At 43.2% G+C, this 23635-nt stretch overlaps 2 protein-coding genes across 5 annotated transcripts in view; both read left to right on the plus strand.

Annotated features, from left to right (window-relative positions):
• The first annotated feature begins 2267 nt into the window (after positions 1-2267).
• LOC105022103 (myozenin-2-like) lies at positions 2268-10186 on the plus strand. Of its 2 annotated transcripts, none has more exons than XM_010890244.3 (6): positions 2268-2446; positions 3457-3540; positions 4326-4486; positions 7002-7131; positions 9049-9235; positions 9581-10186. In XM_010890244.3, the coding sequence occupies exons 2-6, from the start codon at positions 3459-3461 to the stop codon at positions 9819-9821; spliced, it is 801 nt and encodes a 266-aa protein (XP_010888546.2). In that variant the 5' UTR covers positions 2268-2446; positions 3457-3458; the 3' UTR covers positions 9822-10186. The 2 variants fall into 2 exon arrangements, with proteins under 2 accessions (XP_010888546.2, XP_019898671.2); XM_020043112.2 differs by having other exon boundaries at positions 2269-2446; positions 4323-4486.
• A 12229-nt stretch (positions 10187-22415) lies between these two features.
• LOC105022102 (inactive ubiquitin carboxyl-terminal hydrolase 53) overlaps positions 22416-23635 on the plus strand; it is a 49609-nt gene continuing 48389 nt past the window's right edge. For 2 of the 3 annotated variants that reach the window (XM_029117561.2, XM_029117560.2), the window contains exon 1: positions 22416-23004. The gene's annotated coding sequence lies outside the window, so the exon portion shown is untranslated. The remainder of the gene's footprint in view (positions 23005-23635) is intronic. The other variant, XM_029117562.2, reaches the window with a different exon arrangement.

A 23635-nucleotide genomic window follows, 5' to 3' on the forward strand; every position in this document is an offset into this window, starting at 1 on the left:
AATGAAAATTCAACCAAGAAAAGGAATCTCTCTCTACATTTTAATAACAAAAGGAGCACAAAAATGAGTCATAGTCAAGGCTGTGCCCAGTCCATGTCCCCGTCCACTCGTCCTGTCATCCAGATCCTACTCACAAACCTGAACCCCAACCGTCCACTCCACCTGTCATCCAGATCCTACTCACAAACCTGAACCCCAACCGTCCACTCCACCTGTCATCCGGATCCTACTCACAAACCTGAACCCCAACCTTCCACTCCACCTGTCATCCGGATCCTACTCACAAACCTGAACCCCAACCTTCCCCTCCACCTGTCATCCAGATCCTACTCACAAACCTGAACCCCAACCTTCCCCTCCACCTGTCATCCGGATCCTACTCACAAACCTGAACCCCAACCGTCCACTCGTCCTGTCATCCAGATCCTACTCACAAACCTGAACCCCAACCTTCCACTCCACCTGTCATCCGGATCCTACTCACAAACCTGAACCCCAACCGTCCACTCCACCTGTCATCCGGATCCTACTCACAAACCTGAACCCCAACCGTCCACTCCACCTGTCATCCGGATCCTACTCACAAACCTGAACCCCAACCTTCCACTCCACCTGAACGCCACATTCTTTCTGCCTCACAATCACCTGAATACTAAGCACCTGTTGTCCCTTGCCTGTTCTTTGGTTTGTCACAGTATTTAGTTCAGTCTCACTCCCCTGTCTGATTGTGAGGTATTGTTTTCTAGACTACTGTACTAAGCCGTTCTTAGCGTTTGCTTTCTTAGAGTGAATATACCAATCTTAGACTTTGTTCTTTTCGTGTTTGACCATTCAGCCTCTCCCTGGTATACCGCTTGTCTACTCCTCTGTACCTTCGCTTGTGTTTTGGATCTCCGGTATTTTTGACCCTAGCCTGTCCATCCTACACTGGGCACTCCGCAGTTGGAGCAATCAACACCTGCCTCTGTCCAGTACTGTTACAGTCAGTGCAAAACATGAATTCAAACAGAAAACACCACGCTTGAGTTTAACCATTTATTAGAGAACGTATGTACAGCCCTGTACATGCAAGTCTTGGCATTAGGTTCTGCTCCTTTAAAGTACCTCATTGCCATCACGGGATCATGTATACGATACCACCATAATAACATACCTTGATATTATTTATACAATTCCCATGGCAATGAGCAAGGTACGCAGTACCGACCCCCCCCCCCCCCACAAGGAATACAGAGACAAATAGGTGAGGCAGGGGTGGTTGGTGGATGCACACCTGCATTCTGTATGAGCTCGATACCGACTGAGTGACTAACCTGATGTTTATATACAGGTTTGCAATCTGACATGTGATTGGAGCGATCCTGCATCAGCTGATGCGTTGCTGACCAATTACCACTCTGGTTTCCTGGGCGAACTGGCTACGCTAATTAAATTGTGCATGTTTTGCCTATATTCGTCCGATATCGATCGCTGGCCAATATATCGATGCGTCCCTCATGCCAACCAACATTTTTATGTATATAGAAAATTACTGAGTATTTGGTTTCCCGAATCATAGAAGGGTGGAGCATGTGAGCCCTAGACAATTCATTAAAATGAAAAAAAAGTGGTGAAAAATCAATCATAGTAAATCATAGTGTTTGTCTTCAAAATCCTACAGTCCCAAATAATATTTTTTACGAGGGAGGCCAGAAAGGAAAACGCCATAGAGATTCTCTCATTAAGGCTTTTGGCGCGTAAACAATGTTAAACCCTACTCTCTGCTGCATCTCCTGCCACTTAGGGCTCAGCTCCGCCTCCGTCCCATAGCCCAGGGCTACCAGGCGGATTGGAAAAATAGCCCAATGAATGTTGGCAACACGGCCAACGCTTCATGTACCCTTTCAGCGGGTGGGGCACAGCATGCAGTCCTTTCAGCTCCCCGAGCAAGCCACTGAGGTCTACATTACAGATATATGTGAGACTGCTTGGTTATATAAGTCTTTGGACCTTGGCTTATCTTGGGGGGGGGGGGGGGGGTGCGGGCAAGTGACCTCTGGGAGATGGTATGGCGTGAAAAAAAAGTGTGTGTGTGTGTGGGGGGAGTTAGTCCTACAGTGACCCTCGCCCGAATCTACCGTACAGAACCCTGGGCCCTGAGAGAATGAGTGAGGGAAGAGAGGAGCGCTGGCCAAAGCCTGCTATATTTAGCAGCCCCCCCTCGCACTGGCCGAGCCACATACCAATGACTACAGACACACTCTTGACACCCATCCAGCCAGCCAGCCGACGACGACCCCCCTCACCCCTACCCCTGCCCCAGCACACCGCCCGCAACAGCTTCAGTGCCGTGGAACGCAAGGACCTGTGCAGGTCGCTCTAACCAGCCTGACCTATTCGCCCTGCGGCTCCCTAGCTTCCGTCAGGATTCGGGCATATCGTGCCCCCCCAGAAGGAACCTACACAGGTAAGGTGTCACAGGCGGTTTATTAGGCGGCGGGCCGGAAGGTTTTTCAGCACGGACACGTTTATGTTCTAAGTCAAGCTGGTTGTGGACTGTCAGTAGTCCGGTGCGCTGGCTGATGGGGCAGCCCTTTTCCCTATTATCAATTCCGACAGGGTCCTCGTGTCCGCATGTCTTGTTGATGCAGAGTACCGGTTGTGAGTTGTGTGATCCCTGCTGACTTTTAATGCAGTTGGCCATAATGTGGATGACCGATTGTACGTGGATGACCTTCATTACGCCGGACGATATAAAAAAAAAAAGCAGTTTCCCACGGTTTACTCCACATTGTTTTCCACTGCTTTTCCATATTAAACAATATCCCATTTTTATACAACAGCGCATTAATAGATTGAGAACAGTTTATGAACTAACATTTATTTAGCGGTCTGACGTGACACAAAAGCTATTTTAACATAACAGCATGCCAAAGTTAAACAGATATGGCTAGGAACGGTCAAATGAATGGACAGTCTAGACAGGCCAATTGATTTCTCTGTAAATTATTGTCTTTACCAATATTGATTTACTAAAATATTGAAGGACCTTTTCATGCAATACAGATTCTAGCACCTATTTCAACACATTTTGATTTGGATTCTACCAGAACACTAAAAGCAATGTGAAGTGCTGCTCGCCCACCTTCTCAACTGTCACACCTGCTTGGTGTGGCAACCATCTTGTACCCTTGTTCTTTCATGACCCCCATGAGTAATTCCAAGCGTATTGATTCTCGCTTTGCCGCTGAGTGGATGCCACATCTGACGACCCCTCACTTGCCGTTCAACAGCCCAAGGTTATTTAAAGGGGTGTGCTAACTCTGCCATGTTAGCACCTCAAATACATATTTCCCGCTCCAGCGGGTGTTTCATGCATGCGGCACGGGGAGAGGGCTGTTGAACTAGCTGCCTTGGAACATGGTGTATAACGTCCCATTCTTTCCCCTTGTGGTGTTGTATTCCCCTGTGTGGCAGCCATGTCGCGGTTTTCTACCATGACGACCAATGAGAGGAAGATGCAAGCAGCCGCCATCTGTAGGGAGGTACATCGCCCTGAAGGTATTGCCTCATTGTTCGGTTCTCTCTCTTTGGAATATGTATAACTGCTGACACACTGCACAGAAAAGAAGACCCTGAAGGGCGTGCCTTTTAACAAACAAAAATACATTCACACAAGCCCAAAGGGCCAGAACTCCTTCTGGAGTCGGATTGTACCATCTTTGTGGGGACTTCTGTAAAACCAGGATATCGCACACACTCACACAGACGCGCGCGCACACGCACACGCACACACACACTCTGGTCTGAGCACCAGCACACCGGTCTACGGCTCTGGATATAAATAAGCAAATGAGAAATGTTATTACTCAAAGTAACTAATCCCTTTGTCGTTTTCCTACGAATGAGCTATTTCTGGGAGGGGACAACTGTATAGCTTGTCAGGGCAGGGAGGGAGGATCTGAAAGCTGCTGACAGCTGACGGGTATTTTGGCAGGTTGGCTTGCTTTTGGCTCTTGTGATAGCCCTGATCAGCATGCATTAGGCATTCGCCACAAAAAAAATCACAAACAAGAGGCCATGAGAAGACGGCAGATACAGGGACATTATTCATCATTTATCAAATTGAGAGCGTATATTAATTCAGTGGGATTGGTATTGGGTGTTTGTGGATTATTTTCTGTATAATGAGAAATGTACTTTGACATCGTATGCGTAATGGGGTAGTTAGCCAGAAGTAATATGACACGATTCACCCCAACCCACAAACACACGAGCAACCATGAATACTAACACACACACACACACACACCTTACCCAGGCACTATTGTGTTTTCCAAAAGCAGGGATAGACCTTGGGAAGAAGATGAGTGTCCCTAAGGATGTGATGCTCGAGGAGCTCTCTCTGGCCTCCAACAGGGGATCTCTCCTCTTCGAAAAGCGCAAGAGGCGCTCCGAGAAATACACCTTTGAGAGCATCCAGAATGGAACCGACACACAGATCAGTGTAAGCAACACAAGCCCCGTGCAAGTGAATGCTTGTATGAGAATGTTAGCAGGATGGAAAACTACAAAAAGAAAATTACTGGTTCAAGAAGAATATTTTTCCGAAAAATGAGCAAGGCGGGACATGATTGATTCCCTTTTTTAGGTGCAGTGTGTTAATATTCAAAGGAGGGTCATCTTAGGGTTTCCATTTGGTTCCGTCAAATTGTATCCATGTGGCATTAAGAGTGACAGGACAGGAGATCTGTTTTCTACATTATCAGTAAAGAAAATCAGCGTGTTTACAGTCTGAGACAGTTGGGCTTGGTTCTGTGTGTGTACAGTCTGAGACAGTTGGGCTTGGTTCTGTGTGTGTACAGTCTGAGACAGTTGGGCTTGGTTCTGTGTGTGTACAGTCTGAGACAGTTGGGCTTGGTTCTGTGTGTGTACAGTCTGAGACAGTTGGGCTTGGTTCTGTGTGTGTGTACAGTCAGAGACAGTTGGGCTTGGTTCTGTGTGTGTACAGTCAGAGACAGTTGGGCTTGGTTCTGTTTCTGTTCTGCTTCATTCTCTCCAGCCCTATAAGCTTGTGAGCGGAACAGCAACCAGTGCCTAATCTCCATGAAACACATTCGAAATGTTTATCTGACTGCTGCCTTAATGCAGTTTAAGACTTGGATCAGTTTCAGAAACAACCCGTTAACACTTAGGCACATCTTTACATCTTTACCCCACCCTTTCATTGGCAGGGATTTACTCTAGTTAGGGCCTTGGACTGGCACAATGGGTGTGAGATTCTGAAAATAGTAATAAATCCGGTTTACATTTGTTGAGTTTGGATGGGAAGAGTGCCAACTTTTCATCTTCTCTTCCAAGCAATATAGGTAATTCAAACTATACTGTAGACCATAACAGTCTACCGTAGAGCCTAATAGTCTACCGTAGAGCCTAATAGTCTACCGTAGAGCCTAATAGTCTACCGTAGAGCCTAATAGTCTACAATATGTCCTAGTAGTCTACAAAAGGTCCTAGTAGTCTACAATAGGTCCTAGTAGTCTACAATAGGTCCCTCTGTAGTAGTCTACAATAGGTCCCAGTAGTCTACCACAGACTATAATAGTCTACATTAGTACCTGATACTTTATACCTGATAGTACATGAGACCATAACTGAACCATAGACCCTAAGTTTACTGTAAGCCCTAATAGTCTAGTAAAGTTCCAAAAGGTCTACTGTAGGCTATTATCTTACATTAGATTATTATGGTTTATGGTAGACTATGATGATCCATACAGAATACTGTTATGGTCTATGGTAGACTATTAGGGCCTACAGTAGACAATTCCAGCCTACAATAGACAATTAGAGCCTACAGTAGACAATTATAGCCTACAGTAGACAATTAGAGCCTACAGTAGACAATTATAGCCTACAGTAGACAATTATAGCCTACAGTAGACTATTAGGGCCTACAGTAGACAATTCCAGCCTACAATAGACAATTAGAGCCTACAGTAGACAATTATAGCCTACAGTAGACAATTATAGCCTACAGTAGACAATTATAGCCTACAGTAGACAATTAGAGCCTACAGTAGACAATTATAGCCTACAGTAGACTATTAGGGTCTATGGTAGACTATTAGGGCCACCTGTAGACTATTAGGGCCTACAGTAGACAATTCCAGCCTACAATAGACAATTAGAGCCTACAGTAGACAATTATAGCCTACAGTAGACAATTATAGCCTACAGTAGACAATTAGAGCCTACAGTAGACTATTAGAGCCTACAGTAGACTATTAGGGTCTATGGTAGACTATTAGGGTCTATGGTAGACTATTAGGGCCACCTGTAGACTATTGGGGCCTACAGTAGACAATTAGTTATTAATTAATTGATAAATCCCAGGTACACTTCTGATAATTTTATGCCTATGGAATATACATTATTTTCAATGTTGGAATACAGTACATTGACACTATGAATATGATGCCGTAATGGAACTCAAAATAGTTTTCCCAAACGGTTTTAAGGATGTTATACAGTTGTTATGCAGTTTCAAGTTGTCAACATTTCCTGAGGAAGTCTTGGCGGAATTCATTTCCAATATCACTGGGTGGATGAAAGTTACCCAGGGTGGATCACAGCACAGTATTTAGGCATGGGAAAACAATGGTCTTTATGTTACTGGCTCTACATAAGACACTATGATCACTCCAGCCCCCAACCCCCCCCCCACCCGCCCACCACACCTTCCTCCCAACCCCTTTTATTCCCCCTCTCTCTTTTTGTCCTCTTTACTCCCCCTCTACTCTCCCTGTCCCCTTTCCATCTCTTCTTTCTGCTCACCACCCTCAAATCACCCTCAAATCACTCTCAAACCACCACCCCAAATCTCCTCTCTCTTTCCCATTCTTCTCCCTTTCTAAATCCTCTCTCTCTCTCTCTCTCTCTCTCTCTCTCTCTCTCACACACACACTCTCTCTCTCTCTAACCCTCTTGCCTTTACTCTCACTCACCATCTTTCCCGACAGAATGGTGGAACTCTTCAAACAGAGAGTCAGGAAACAACAGACAGCAACAGCTTGGGCGTGGAACATTCGAAAACACCCCCCAACACACCTGACCCAAGCGCTGCCCCCGACCCAGGCAGCATCGCGCCAGGTGGGTGTCAGTGCCGTGACATGCGCTCTGCTCTAAATGCATGAACCAATGCGACACCCATGTCGCAGTAGCCAGCATTTCACTGGAGTCATTGGCATGATTTATATTTGCCTGCTATCTCTGGGTCAACTGGAGGTGCAGGGGTTTTAACCTGTTTAAAGTGTGCGTTCTACCTTTTACATTGGGCCAGATTCAAAAGATCCATGTACAGCCTGTCCAGATAAGATCCATGTACCCAGACGGATGTCTTGTCTAGTAACTAACCCTTACCCCATTGACAGGATGTCACATCTGTTAAGAAATGCTGCAAGACTATTTTAACTCCATCTTGCCCGCTTTTAGGCTAGACAGGACTTTCAGTACTCTTAAGTAATAAGACTGTTTTGGCTTCTCCTTGCTTTTCCCTTTGTTTTCTCACTCCCCCTGTCTTTCTCTGGATCTCTTCCCTTCCGTAGAGCGAAGGAGAGGGGCGTGCATCCCCTGGTACTTTCTACTCTCTCTCCCCTACCCAGTATACGGGCAGCCGTGCGCGCAGCTTGATAATAGTCCCGTTTCGCTCACAGGAAATGCTCCCAATGTTTCCTGTGTCCGCCGCTCGCTGTCCCCTGATACCATCAGGAAGAGACTGGTGCTCAGGCCCGTGTTCACCCTCAATCCGCCCACAATCCAACGCCGTCAACAGAAATATGGACAAGTAGTCGAGCAGACGAGCACGCAGAGCTAGTAGGCACAGCTATCTCGGGACCTTGCGACTAACACCAACGCCTTGAGGAGTCGGTGGTGAGGTCAGTGGACACGGCGGTTACGGTATCAAAGAAACCGGGTCAGAGGGAGCTGCATGTCACACACGTAATGACTCTTGAAATAGCAGAGAGAGAGAGAGAGAGAGCTCAACTTTGGGTGTCTAATGGCCCGTTCAAGAGTGGAGGAAATGCTGGCTAATTTCGTCAGCTGCATCCAACAGCAGACTCGTGCTCTAGCTTTACATTACAAACGCACCTATATCAATAGCCTTTTAGGCCTACGTTACAGAGTGGAGTAGTAAGTGTTAATAATATGCCAATAATAGGTGTTATCGTCATGTTACGCGTCTATTCAGGGCAGTAATGCAAAGGGTTCCTGAAATATCCCTCTGGATCATTTCTGTCATTGACTGTCTGGCTTGAGATTGTGACCCAAATGTGAGAAGATGCTGTCCTTTCACATTACGACTAATGTTTCAAACATGGAGTAAAACTCCCAGTCTCAGTAAAACTCCCAGTCTCTTTACATGGTCTCCGGCCTTGTTAGCTATATCCGCCCAGCCATGTCACATATATAATGGTCGCCCTGAAATCCTCCCCAGTGCCCTGCGGTGCTGCTGCAGTCAAAGTACACTTCCCACAACACACCAGAGGAGGCGAATGCGCAGCCATGCATGTGAACACCCTCCGTGGCCCGGTTAAGTCTCTCGTGGTGCGCAACCGTAAGGAAGCTCGTCAGAAAACAGTAAAGCACCCCCTGAGGGGCCAAATGTTTGTTCTTTCCAATTTGCCCCTGAAGCCGGCGTCAACTTCTGAAGACGTACTGTTCATCGTAAGAGGGTCTGACGTGACACAGCAGCGCCCTGTAATAAGTACCGTAACACATTCTCCTTCTGCGGCGCCCGTGGCGAGGAACACTCATTTTGAAGGACACTTAATTGGATAGGCTTTCCAACACCATGCAGTAAGATGTCGTTTGGGCTGGTTCGCCGTGAAACCTGACCCAGATTCTTCTCTGTAGGGCCCTGGTGCCGCACAAAGTCAGCACTGATGAGGCTCAGAGCCTTTTAACCAGATTTTTTCCCTCCCTCTCTCTCTCCTCCTCTCTCCCCCGCTCTCCCTCCCTCTCTCTCTCCTCCTCTCTCCCCCTCTCTCCCCCTTTTTTCACGACCAGGTTACGGCGGACCTCTGAAGGAAATGGAACCAGAGAGGTTCAACAGCACATGCCTGCCAAAGTCCTACCACTCCCCCTGGGACATGGACATCTACCGCCATGACCCCTCCCTGGCCAACAGCCTTGTAACCCATCTACCAGAGCCCGAGGCCAAGACTGAAGGGCCAAGGTACAAGAGCTTCAACAGGTACGTCTGACAATGGACCTGTCCTGGGCCAAACCTCGGTTTAAATAGTAATGGACTGTCGCAATGGGAAAAGCTAAATGCGTGTTTTTATGAAAAACAAGCAAAAGCGTGTTAATATTTTGCGCAAGTTTTGAACATTTGTAGCGGATGAAGGCGGATCGATTTTCTTTAATCAGAGTCACAATAGTCAACAGAAACACCATGCATCTGTTATCATTTCAACTGAACATCTCCTCTAGCCACAGCCTAATGACGTGGACGAGATGACTCAGACAATCTGTCACATTCCTCTGCCTCATTAGTGGCACCAGGCTAATATTAAAACTGTCTAACTTCTATCTCCAGGGTGGCTACCCCTTTTGGCGGTTTTGGGGGCAAGTCCAACCGATCGACCCCATTGTTCAAGGCCCCCAATATGGACCAGAACCCCACCGCGGACCCCTGCCCTGAGCTCCAGGGGGAGCACGCATTGCACCGGCCCACATTTAACAGGGTGGCAAGTGGCTGGGCTGGGGCCAGCGTACCCCTCATCCTCCCTACAGTGGTCCTGGACCCCATGTCAATCCCAGAGTCAGATGACCTTTGAACCACCTCTGGTGGTTGTTTGATCTTCCAAGAAGCAGCCCGGTTTTTCTACCCACAATAAGTGCTTGCGGTGGAAAGGGTCAGAGCGATGGAAGGAGGCCTTTTGGTTTCCAGCTTAGGGCAAGTTGGCTACGTTTTTGTGGCAAAAACACAACAAAGGTGTTCTGCCCGAGTTTAAAGTGCACTAGAAATAACTCAACTACCTAGTAAACACTAGCTAGAGTTACTAAGTATATAGAAACTAATATACAGTGTAAGATAGTTACATACTGTACATTGATATGTATAAGAAATTATATCTGTCTGATGACATTTGACTACTGGTATTAGTTGCTTTTAAGCTAAATAAAATAATGTCACATCAGGTTTTCTTGAGTTTACATTTGAATTCCCCTGGATTACACCAGCATACACACACGACACTATCACTTTCCTTGTGATTGATTGTGACACAGAATGCTTTCCCATATTCATAGAGACGTGCCTAAATAACAGTTCAGCAGTGTCTCTCCTTGTCTACAGCAGAGGAGCCATGTCTCCATGTCCCCATGCCAGAGGTGTAAAAGAACTAGGCTGAGTTCACTAGTTCAGGGGAAGTTTCTAATTAGACATACATTCCATGGTAAAAGGAGTTCTTAACCAACCAGTGATCAAAGAAGCATTATACATTCCATTACCTAGACATTTAACTTTAAAGGACGAACTCTCCAAAACTGGTGAACACAACCATGTACTTTGTACTTCTTACAAATCTGCACTCCCCCCCATCTTTACTTCTACATAGTCTTCATCACCACTCGCATCCCATGTCGGTCTGAGCTTCATGAGAGATACAGTCCTATGACACGCCTCAAGGTTAAACTGTCCAAGCCGACAAATCAAATCTGCTTCACTGACGCAAGCAAGATGACTGACTAGCCCCACATTCTGGCAACAACACAGCCGCTCGGATCATATCAGCTAGTCCCCTATATGAGCTGTATCCATGCCTGGACGTTTCTGTATTTGTTGCTAACACGTTCAGCAATATAGCTTGAAAGGGAAATAGTGTATTTGTGAACAGGAAGTGATTTAGCATGGAGTCTCCTTGACACATTTACACTTGCAAAGTGCTATGACCACTTGGAAAAGAGGTAGACATGTACAATTGAAATATCAATAGCTAATCTCACAAACTTTCTTTTCCTCCCAAAATAAATAGTAGGATAGTAGCCAACACAAAAATCTTCTGTTGGACAATCGCTCGCTACGTATTTCAGTCTGACACTCCTTCCATTTCAGTCGTTTAGGGGATGTTGAAATGAGGGGTGTTGTACAACACAAAACCATAAATGACTGGCTCATCTCTAACCAATCAGAGTATTAAAGCCAAAGATGAATTTTGTAAATGTTGCTGCCACGTGTTCTTGCTCTGGCCCAAAACATCCGATTCTGGGAACAAATCTGTTTCAGATTGTTAAGATTGTGTTGGAGGTACTCAGATCCAAACAAATTATTGATGTTAGGTGTGATTTTGTGTTTAGACGGAGTGAAGTGTTTCACTTTCCAGTAAATATTGAAAGAAAAATAATCACATCAAAGTAAACTTGGAATCCAGCAATTTTGCTCCAGCGTTGGGCCAAAGTGAGATGTTAGCAGCAAGGAAATACACTTTCCAGAAATCTAAGTAAAGCCCATGTTTTAGTCCATTTGGCAAAAACAAAATTCACTGGTAATTCACAGTTTCTTCATAAAGACAAGAAAAAAATGCTTTTAAATCTGTTGCCAATTAGATGGAAGAAAAAGGCATATTTTGCCAGCTATTTTAATTTTTTAACGGAACTCTTATCTACAGGATTTTACATGAAACATTATTCAAACTCAGTGTTGCTAATACAACATGTCCTCTTAACTGATTGTTTTACTTTATGCCCACTGATCTTTCAGTTGCCAAGCAGTATTTCAAGTAGGTTCAAACGATAAAAATGATATTCTGTTATGCTGCCTATGAGCTTATTTTACTTTAAGCCAAGAGAGGTAGTAAGAAATAGGTGCCAGGCGGACAGACAGACAGACAGGCAGATTCATGCTGATTAATACATGGGTAGGGAGCATCAAAGGCAGGCAGACGTGCCATTGATTGTAGAGACTCATATTCACACAGAATCTTACCACATGCAAAACACATGCTTCAGTCCATCACTAGAGCAGTGTGAGGTGTGCCAGACGCCGTGGCGTGTAGCACCTAGGCTTGGATTGCAATACCAACTGGTCATTGGTGGATATGAAGAATTTTGCCTTGCCAAGTTTCCACTTTTTTGCTCCTCTTCCTCTGCTTTCATTTGGCTATACATCTACCTGAGAGCTGAGCATGATTAGAAGAAGAATTACGGATGAAAAACCGACTTATTATTTCTTGAGGTGAAAGGATCGATATATCAGGCACCACAAAGGAGAGAACTGGAACACGACACCGCCAAAGACATTCCTCAATGTCGTGTAAATCGGACAGACCGTAAAGCTCTTATGAATTTGAATACTGCAAACCTGCCCGTAACGACAGGAAACACTGGACCTGGCTGATAATGGACACATGATTCGGATCCACTGGCATTCCTAACCTCGGTTTGGCACTCTGCGGAATGCACTGGCCCCCACAGAGGCCCACCCAGCCCCTTTGGCTGTCTTATTGAATTCCTTTCCCTCAGTCTCCACTGTGCTCGGTGAACACGCAGCATCCGAGCACGGCGGGCATTGCCAGGACGTTACGCCATATCGAAACCTTCATCAAGGGGAGGTCCACAATCCCTTTGTACTTCGATTATGCCCAATATCGGAACTCAGAAAGGTCATTTAGGTGGCTGGTGGTACGGACAGTCAGAGGATCTTTCGCTCTTCAGTTCCGCCGATTTCTCCCATGGGTGTGTTGTCTGGCCCCAGGATGACACAGAGGGAGGGCGGAGCATGCAAATCGAGGGGCTTTGGTTGGCCGACTGTGAAGTCCAGGAACGTGGCTGACAGCATTGCATCTCTACATCACAGTCACTGTTATATGAAGTACTCTAGGAGGTCTATAGACCAGAAGATATTTAGATATTCTTAGTAGGCTTATGACAGTTTGCAACGTAAAAATATAACGATTAAACTGCTAAAACTGATTGTTAACGGTTTTGGGAAATACTTTCACCGCTTTATTTTCTTGGAGACTGTGAAATCCAGCAAACACCCATCTGGTCAGCTAGGGACTACTTTATCTGGGTTACATAACACATTTTCTCTGGGGCATTGCAGATAACACAGAAGCACTTTGCCTTTCAATTGTGTGATTGCCTGATATTGTGAAACGCAGAATTGACATACTCACAAATCTCAATTCATTTTAGTTTTTGGAATGTCATGACTGCTTCACAAACACGTCTACAGTGTATTTTGTTGGCGTTTCTTCAGCCTGAATTGTATATTGTTTCATCTCTTTCTGGGGGATAATGTAGCACTCTCAGGAAAGTGAGAGATTGGTGATGTTGCCACTACTGTACATATAACAGCAAATTACTTGGAAAATTGGAATATTTTCAGTCCACAGCATCAGAATCCACTGTTTCCGGCTGACACACAGAAACAAGCTTTAAAAGGCTAATATCGCTAATGTTATATTGTATAATGCAGTGAGTTAGTCCAAAAAAACCATAGGTGATTCTAAGCAAGTAGTGGGCTATTTAATAGGCTAAACTGCATGGTCTCACAAGCACAGCTAGGGGGAGATGTTCTGAAAGTGAGTCCTGTACAAATTCTGTCACCTATTTTTCTTAATGCAGAATAGACACGCTATGTTTATATTTTTATTTTTAATCAGAGGGCCAAAGGACTTGTGCGGTTTGACTCAAATGTTATGTTGGTTCATATCCCTTTCCATAACGCTGCAGAGAGACACAAATTATTTACAGGGCTTCATTTGGGACATAAGATAAATATTCCTTAACAAAATAAGATTTTCACAGGGAATCAGAAATCATTCATATGCAATCATTGGGATTTTTTGGAGCCCACAAACTTTGAACACTGTTGGACAGGCAGTCCAATAAAAAACAATGGTTTCCCTCACAAATGTATCTTTTGACCGATCCGATTAGCTGACCTAGACTATGGCATGGTCTTTTTAAATGGACACAGCAGGTGGTCTAGTTCACAGGGAGAATTTAGCCCAGTGTATTGCCCAGAAATACAAGTGAAGAAAATATCCTGAGGTCAATGGGTTGGTATAGGGTTACTAAGGAGGTTAGGGTTGAAAGGTGAGAGGGCACACGCTCCACTGGTAATGTGACTCAAAATGTCATAAAGGGTGGAACTATACTTCACGTCTCACTTCAGCGTGACACAACTGTTTGATTTAGCCTTGGTTAATCTAGCTGAATTGGCCAAAGAAATAAATTCCTATATACACCATTTTATACTAACTCTCTCTCACTAATATTATAGATACACAAATACACAGAACTGGCTGTTTTCTACATACAGTATTTTAGAGTCTCATGAACTGCAACCCCTACCATTTGATAGGTTTTACATTATTGCGAAGCAGTCATGACATTCCATAAAGTTCTGCTGAGAATTTGTGTGGTTCTAATGAAATGGTTGTGTTGTTTTGGCTTAATGACTCTTCTTGGCTGCCAAATACGTTGAAAGTCAACAAAAGGTTAAGGAACTAAGAAAAATGTATACATTAAAATATACCTGTAGCAAATAAGCTACATTAAAATATAATGTAGCTTATTTGAACACAATTCCATAACTTCCAAGATTTACATTTCATGTTCATTCTTAGCCTTCAAAACTAGGCACCAGGAGGTAGGAAGGTCTTCATAACATAAAGGTCAGGTTAACTGACTGTTAATCTCTTCATTTCCCTGAAATTAATGGTCAACATACCAGAGGTAGCAAATATTAACTCATTACCGTGTTTTAGACATACTAGCATGGGAGATCAAGAACTACATCATTACTTAAATGCTACACTGGAAGTTAATGCGTTTTAATTTAGAGAACTTCAGAGGGTACAATGAAAAATGAAAAACTTTCCTTCATTAATTGTGTGTTTTAAAGTTATGACTGCATGATTACACACAAAAGAAACAACTTTGCATCATGTAGGAATTGAAATGATAATTAGGTAACTTCAACTGAACATCCAAGATCTTCTTCCTGTTTACACGAGAGCCTGCATTCTCAAGAGACCAATTAAACCGTGAGGTTTTACAACCAAGCAGTCCATGACCCACTATTAACCTCTTATTTACTCTGGGCTGGAAATGAGTGACAAACTTACATGAGAGTGACATTCTTTCTAGGCAAACAAACCATTCGCTTAGAAAACGCTTTCCCTTCCACAATCACACGCCTTTTCCTGATTCAACAGAAGTAATTGAAGAGGGAAAAAACGCTTGGAATTCCTGGAATTTCTATACACAAAGCAACATGAAAGGATAAGAGCCAGTGAAATTGCCCCCCGCTTTCTGAGTACATCGCAGTGGAAAGAATAATAAAATGTCTCCCCAACTCTGATGGTGGTGGCCTTTCATTCCCAGACCGCATCGAGGCCACAGTATCACATCCATGTTGAGCATCGCAGACCCAGACCGCCATGGATATCACAAGTGCGGCAGCAAAATATATCAGTCACCCCTTGGCCTTGTGCCAAAGTGAATGTAACATGGTCAATTGTCCACATTGTTATGCTTATGTCATCCTTTTCCCCTCAAAGGTTACCAGCTAACAGCGGGCAGGACAAACCTACTCATCGGGTGAGAGAGCATTAGAACAATGCCTACGCTGAGGGCCTCAGAAATGGGCCAGATGGAAAGTTGTGATTCAAGTGAGTGAGCATAGTATTGCTACAGTCTTTGCAGTTCACCCTGACTACGCAACACTTGTGAACAGGACGCCTCATCCACACCTGTGGTTTCTGTCAATGTTCCCCGATTTGTTTATCTCACAATGTCATGGTGATGCTTACATTCCTCTGCGTCGAGCAATGTGTAAAAGTCACTTGTCACGTGCATGACACGACACATTCAGAAGTCCAACGCACTTGGATAAGGTGTCATTTCACCATTCCAACACTCAAGAGAATAAGGGAGCAAAGTCTTCTTCTTAAGTGTTATTGTTTTCCATGAGGATCCTGATAAACAGTCTGGTTTCAAAAAATCATCATCATCATCATAATTTCCAGATTCTATTTCCTGGATAAATATAAGCATTGGTAGCCGCATGACCTTGTATAAAGGCCACTGTGGCAAACTGTATAATCTTTCTTATGTAAATACTGTATATCACTGTAAACTGTTCATTATCATTACTGTTACGTAGTCCCTCTATCCCCATGTATATGTTATTTAACTACCCATGTTGTTTTAGAGGAAACGTGCTAAGTAATGTCATTAACTGAAATACTCTATTAAGATTAAAATCATGACTGACCAAACATTATTGAAACTTTTGGAAGAATTCTAGAGAGTGATGTACTAAAAATTATCTAACATAATGAATCCTATTTTTGTCAGGCCAAACCAAGCTGTGCTGTGTAAGTAGGCTATTGGCATGTTTTTAAATGTGTATAAACAAGTCAGAAATGTGCAGTTTTATGATAAAATATCTGTTTTTCACTGTCATACTTTTATAATAAATATACATTCTGTATAGAAAGTATATATTACATTTTTTTAAAAGCTGTTTAAGAAAAGCCTTTACAATAAATACAACTGAAAAGTAATACAGTGAAACATTTTGTTGTCCAGAACATAATTGATACCTTGTATGAAATTTGAAGAAAATGCAGTTGAAAACACCAAAAGCTGTCTGAATCTAATGAACAAGACTTTAAAGGTAAATTCCTTAAGGGACAGAAGGAAATCCAGCAAACTGCTTTTATCCGTTATCAGAGTCCACTCTCTTACAAGAAATGTACGCTGTAACAACACTGACATTTTTAACATCTTTTAGTGCACTTCACAGTTCTCTAAAAGAACAAGCAGTTGCCCCCATTTTTGAACAGCATCTGCCAATTGCCAATAATAGAAACAAAGTATGGATTGAAAATCTATGATGCTTAAAATATCCTGTTGCCCTTCAAATGACTCGCTCCATTCACAGTTAAACAATATTAAGGAGACTGGCCCAATCATGGTCACCAAAAAACACACAATAAAAAAAAAAGATTCCCATTTTTCTCCATCATAGGAATTGACCAATGTGTTTAATACGTACATTGGGTGTAGGGGTGATTCCATTCAGTGAAGGCCAGCTGGTGAAAGAAACATCAGTAGTGCAAACAAATTTAATGAAAACATTTGTTCACAGATAGCTTGGAGGACTGAATAGTATCTGAAAGTTTCCTAGATCGAATCCCCAAACTAGGAAGCAGAAACAGTTCTGTCCCTGAGCAAGGCAGTTAAACCTAATTGCTCCCAGGTTGTTGTTGTAAATAAAACCATTGCTCTCAGTCAATCTACATGAAAATAAATAAAATGAATTCTGATTACTCAAAATAAATGCGTACATTGCTTTAATCCGCAGTGCTGGGTATTGTGAGAAAATAGCTTGGGTTGGTAGGGTGCCAGAGGACGTAGGTTGTCATTTGAGCCTCTGGGCAAGACACTGTGTTTAGCGAATCACTACCTATTCACCAGGGCTTTTCTCAAGGTGAGAAGCCAAGGCAAGCAGGCAAAAATCCTCAGCGGGGTGTTTACTACGTGCTGTCAGTCTCCTTGAAGAGTTGTCAAAGTTTTAGCAATTTTATCCTTAATTAAAATGCCCTTCTCAACCCAGCTAAGACAATTCTTAAGATAGCAAACGTGAAAATGTCCAAGTCCAATTTCATTGACCGCTTTCTGCAGGGAACATTTCTAAATGGGTTTAGATTTTCAAAAGTTGAGTCCAGTGGAAGTTTTATGTGTACCTCATCATTCCAAAATTGTCACAGATAAAGTATTGTTGTCGCAATTTAGACACATATAAGACAAAATATCCCCTTTTTTTTTGTTGTAGGTGTCTTCTACTCAACCTCCGGACAAGATCTCTTAAGTGTAACAATGCCAAAAGGACACATTAGAACTGCCTTGTCTGCAATGCCAATGACCCAAAGCTGGACTAAAAGTGACCAACGGGCCACTGATTCCCGGGAAGTGATTATATAGGCCTGAACCGAACAGTGATCCTCCATCCAAATGCTGCAAACGTTTTGACAGACTCAGTGTTGCAGAGTGATGTGGATCCATCACAAATCTGGCACGGCTAAGTATGTGTGCAAAGCGCGCTACAGCTACCAAAAACCCGCTGTGTTCATCCTGTAAACACAGAGACATTCCCAGCCTCCAGGGCGGAGGGGCTGATATTATGTTCCTGTCAAATTAAACATGTTTCTCGTGTAAACGCATTGGCCTCTGGGTTTTTTGTTTAAGAGCAACAATTGTATTTTTCTACAGGCTTCTTTTGTTTCATGTGGAAACACTGGCAACTGATCATTCTCTTTGAAGAATTTCCCCACCCAAAGGGGTGAATAACGTCCACTCCCTGACTGTAAAAAGGCAGGGTCCACTCCATGGTTTAGAATTTGTGGTCATAGATAAGGGCTCACTGACACAGGCTCTTAACTAACATCGCTTATAATGATTAACACACTCTCAAACCTCCTTGGTCTGAAAGAAAGCATGTCCCCCCCAAGGAAACGTTTGCTGAGGGAAAAGTAATTGACTCCTGTAAGGTTCAGTCAAGTACTTCCTAGGGAAAGCCTGGGCCATTCAGATACACTGTGAAACTCTTTCACAGCACACTTGATCGCCACATCCAATTTCCTCTCCCACTTTTTGCCACTGGACAGCTGTTCGAAAGCTCATGTTCATTGTTATGTCAGATCCTAAATTTCTCAGAGCTCTGTCACTATGCATCCAGAAGCTTCTTCACTTGTGCAACCTGGTAGGCCAGGAAACACTGGATGACTGAAAAATGCTAACCAAATGTAACAAAATCCCAAATAACTACAACTGTTCAACAGATCAGGAACACATTCTAGAAGGTAGGTGTGCATGGGTCAGCCACTACTATCCACAAAGGACTCCACCAGCCATACTACAAAGGCTACACTGTCATGTGCAAACCACTAGCTAGCCTCAAAAACAGAATGGCTGAATTACAATTGGCTTTAGAAAATACTTAAGCAGCCTGTATAGTCCTGGAAAAAAGGTATTCTGAGTAACTTGTGACAATGTACACCGATCAGCCATAACATTATGACCACCTGCCTAATATTGTATAGGTCCCCCTTTGGCCGCCAAAACAGCCCTGACCCGTCGAGGCATGGACTCCACTAGACCTCTGAAGATGTGCTGTGGTATCTGGCACCAAGACGTTAGCAGCAGATCCTGTAAGTCCTATAAGTTGCGAGGGGAGCCTACATGGAACGGACTTGTTTGTCCAGCACATTCCACAGATGCTCGATTGGATTGAGATCTGGGGAATTTGGAGGCCAAGTCAACAATGTGAACTTGTTGTGTTCCTCAAACCATTCTTGAACCATTTTGGCTTTTTGGCAGGAGGCATTATCCTGCTGAAACAGGCCATGTCATCAGGGAATACCGTTGCCATGAAAGGGTGCACATAGTCTGGAACAATGCTTAGGTAAGTGGTACGTATCACATTTGAATGGTAGGACCCAAAGTTTCCCAGCAGAACATTGCCCAAAGCATCACATTGCCTTCTTCCTACAGTGCATCCTGGTGCCATGTATTCTTCGGGTAAGCGACCCACACGCCCCCATCCACGTGATGTGAAAGGAAATGTGATTCCTGAAACCAGGCAACTTTCTTCCATTGCTCTGTGGTCCAGTTCTGATGCTCACGTGCACATTGTAGGCACTTTCGGCAGTGGACAGGAGTCAGCATGGGCACCCTGAATGGATTGTGGCTACGCAGCCCCATTCACAACAAACTGTGATGCATCGTGTGTTCTGACTTTCTATCAGTGCCAGCATTAACTTTTTCAGCAGTTTGAGCTACAGTAGCTCGTCTGTTGGATCAGAACACACAGGCCAGCCTTCGCTCCCCACGTGCATTAGTGAGCCTTGGCCGCCCATGACCCTGTCGCCAGTTCACTGCTTTTCCTTCCTTGGACCACTTTTGATAGGTACTGACCACTGCAGACCGGGAACACCCCACAAGGCCTGCAGTTCTGGAGGTGCTCTAACCAAGTCGTCTAGCCATCACAATTTGGCCCTTGTCAAAATCGCTCTGATCGTTACGCTTGCCCATTTTTCCTGTTGTTAGTGGTCACAATGTTATGGCTAATCGATATATGAACAGGTACCAGTGTGATAGCATGAGGAAACTGTGGAGAGAGGGGAAAAATAACGCCCAAGATCCACAGGAAATGACAACATCTGGGAAATATAATCATGGGGGTACTAGTTGTGTGTTGGGCATATGTAGTTGTGGGTTGGGCATATGTAGTTGTGGGTTGGGCATATGTAGTTGTGGGTTGGACATATGTAGCTGAAATTGGAACTGGCTTACATGTCTTCATTTAGAATGGACAGCAGAATTAATTATGAATCATAGAGGATAATCTTGTCTAAAGTGCAAGAAACATACCGCCATGAACATACCGCCACGAACATGGCTTTCATTTGCTAAAGCTGATAAATATACTGAAAATATCTTTAATACACTATGTGGGTTTTTGGTTTCAGAATTACAAGAAGCAATGACAAGGTTGAGGAACATCTCCAAAACGTACATATACAGTGCTATGAAAAACTGTTCTCACCATTCAAATTGCCTTTTATTTGTGGATATTCTTGACAGTAGTTGAGATTTCAAACAAAGGGAACCTGAGTAAACTGCTATGTTTTATGTGTGTCACCCAATGGCCCCAAAGTGAAAAAAATGGGTTTCCACCCCAACACCTACTATAGCAGAGCTGCTATAACTCAACGACATTGGTGGGTTATTTCGCTTGAACTGCTCGTTATACAGAAGGTCCTGCCACAACATCGCAATTGGGTTTGCATCTGAACATTAGTCTTCTCTCTTCTTTTTGTCTTTCAGCCATTCTGATGTAGACTTGCGTTATGTGGGGTATAGACAAAGGACAGATGTGCAGAGTGTGATCTACTCATGTGCTGAAGATGTCAGAGATCATTTTTAATTGAAAGCCCATGAAAAGTTTGATTTAAAGCCACTTGCATTATTTCTTATTGCCGATTAAGCAGATTAAGCATTAATGTTATAACGATGCTTTGACAAAGATGCAGTACAAAGAGTTGAGAGCTTTACCTCCGGATTGGATGTGTCCTTGTTTAACCTGTCTTAAAAGTTTTACTTCCATGAATAAGGATGGTATTAATACTGGAACTTTTATCAGAAATAAACACACATGCACTCCAGCAGAGTGCAAGCAAGAGATTAAAATGTGCATTACATGGTAAGAAGGAATGTTATATTTATTTAACCTTTGTTTATGGAAGTAGTTTAAGACATAAAGCAAGTTTTCAAGAGAGACTTGTTCCAACCAATATACAGCAGCAGAGGAAGGAGTGTTTCAGACACATTCCAAAATTATAGAGGTAGACATTCAGGATACTACTAGTAAAATAATACAACAATAATAGTAATACACTATTTTCACTCTACCCCAACTGTTTTGGGGGGAAATTATATAATTGTATTCCATTGCTGCTTTTACATAACAAGATTAAGCAGATGGTGTTTGGATAACAGAATCAATTAAGCTCTCCCCAGTCTCCATGTGTAACTGATGTTTAAAACCGATGTACTTAGATTTCACGTTTTGATGTATTTTAATGTAAGCTGCTAAATTTGTCCAGTCTCTTTTGGAATTTATAGATTTTTATATCATTAATCTAACAAGGAAAATAAAATGATAATGAAAACATTCAATAAAAGGAGTCTAACATGACATTCACGATTTACAGTTGACTTCAGTTCAGCTTCATTTTTAATTGTCGAAATTGCTTGCCGGACCGCAGTATCAGAATCAGAATCAGCTTTATTCGCCAGGTATGTGTACACATACGAGGAGTTTGACTCTGGATTACACAGGCTCATGACGTGCATACTCATAAAAAAAAAAAAACTTGAGTCACCGACTGCAATATAAAGTACACATAACAAAACAATAACATAGAAAGACTTATGGGACAATTGTGCAATGAGCAGGGTATAAAGGGGTGCTGGAAATAAATATTTTTGTACAGGTATTATTATTTACATAATGACGGTTGATGTAATCTATATATGGCTAGTGTAATGGAGCAAAGTGCAATAGTCCGTAGCCTATCGTGGAAAACTAGGTATTAACTATTTAGAATACATAGAATACAATAAATGTACGCCTAGGCTATTACCATAAACCATTTAATGCATTGTCTATGACAAGTTCTACCCTTGAAACCAGCATACGTAGCTTACGATTGCCAATACCAACTTGCTGCCACAACATTTCTAAACTGCATCCTACTGGTGTGACTGACGGGAGAAAGTGAACAAACTGTAATGAAACGCCCCCCTTCGCCCGCAGACACGGGTCATTTGTATTTGTGGTACCGCCTGCAAACCTGTGTCAGTAGAGTAGCATACAGCAGACCGACAGCACTGGGCTGCTGTAAATACAGTACTGATCGAGAGGCGGGGTTTGACCTCGGCTCGCAGTTCTGAAAACATCACTAATCCAGTATTTCAGGTGCTGAAGTCAACCATTGCTCACTACCGCCGCGCATCAAAAACTGCAAGAAACATACGAAACCGGAATACAACAAGTGAATGGGACGGCTGGTTTATTATAATATATATATTTTATGTAACTGGAAGAAAGAATTGTTGTAAGAAGTACTGTTTGTTTCGTTTTTATTTTATTTATAAGAGGACCAAGAATTTGATCCGCAACGTCTGCTGTGACTCGATCGTAGGCTACGCCGATTTCCACTCGGGTTTCACCGAAACTTCTGTTTCCTGATCAAGAACATTTGGAAAATCTGCAGATTTCTTACCTTGGGATATTGCCCGTTGGATGTATTGGTCGTTCTTGGAAATAGTGAGTGTTGCTGGGTTTTGGTTCAGGTTGGTTTGATGTTCAAACTTTTCCTTCTCGCCATTGTCCCTCATCAACGCTCACGAGGCGGACATTTACCTGCATTCCAGGTACGTTCAGCTGAGACTTAAGCACCCGCTGATAATTCAATCGTGTTTCTTTAACGAAACATACATCAACAGACTAGTGCGGTATTAGTAATATAGGCTATCAGTGATTATTTGACAGGCGGAGATATCCCCAAAAGGTTGTTTACGTGTTATGATAACATAAACAAATTGTAGAAGGACGCCCATTGACAGTGGTGTTTCCTGATTATCCAATGCAACATTGTATCAACACATGTAGGCTAGTCTTGTTTGTTGTTTAGTCAATCGAACGACAGTTATTACAAACTCCCAAACCCATTTAACTAATCCACTATATAATATTTAGTATCTCTGTTTAATCGTTCTATTATTATATATCTCCAATAGGTAACCTATAATATAAACAAAAAGCCCATAAATTAAAACAAAATGTATTGAATTTGACATTCATCATAATCCATGCATCTATAATCAAAAAATAATAACGCATAATAATGCCCTCACACATTTCCATGTTTTTGCACAAGTTGCGTCAGGCTATGTCAGATCAGTAGGGCTGGGGCTCGCTCAGAGTAGGGCTGGGGCTCGCTCAGAGTAGGGCTGGGGCTCGCTCAGAGTAGGGCTGGGGCTCGCTCAGAGTAGGGCTGGGGCT

This window comes from Esox lucius, chromosome 24 (assembly GCF_011004845.1).
Source record: "Esox lucius isolate fEsoLuc1 chromosome 24, fEsoLuc1.pri, whole genome shotgun sequence".
NCBI classification, from domain to species: Eukaryota; Metazoa; Chordata; class Actinopteri; order Esociformes; family Esocidae; genus Esox; species Esox lucius.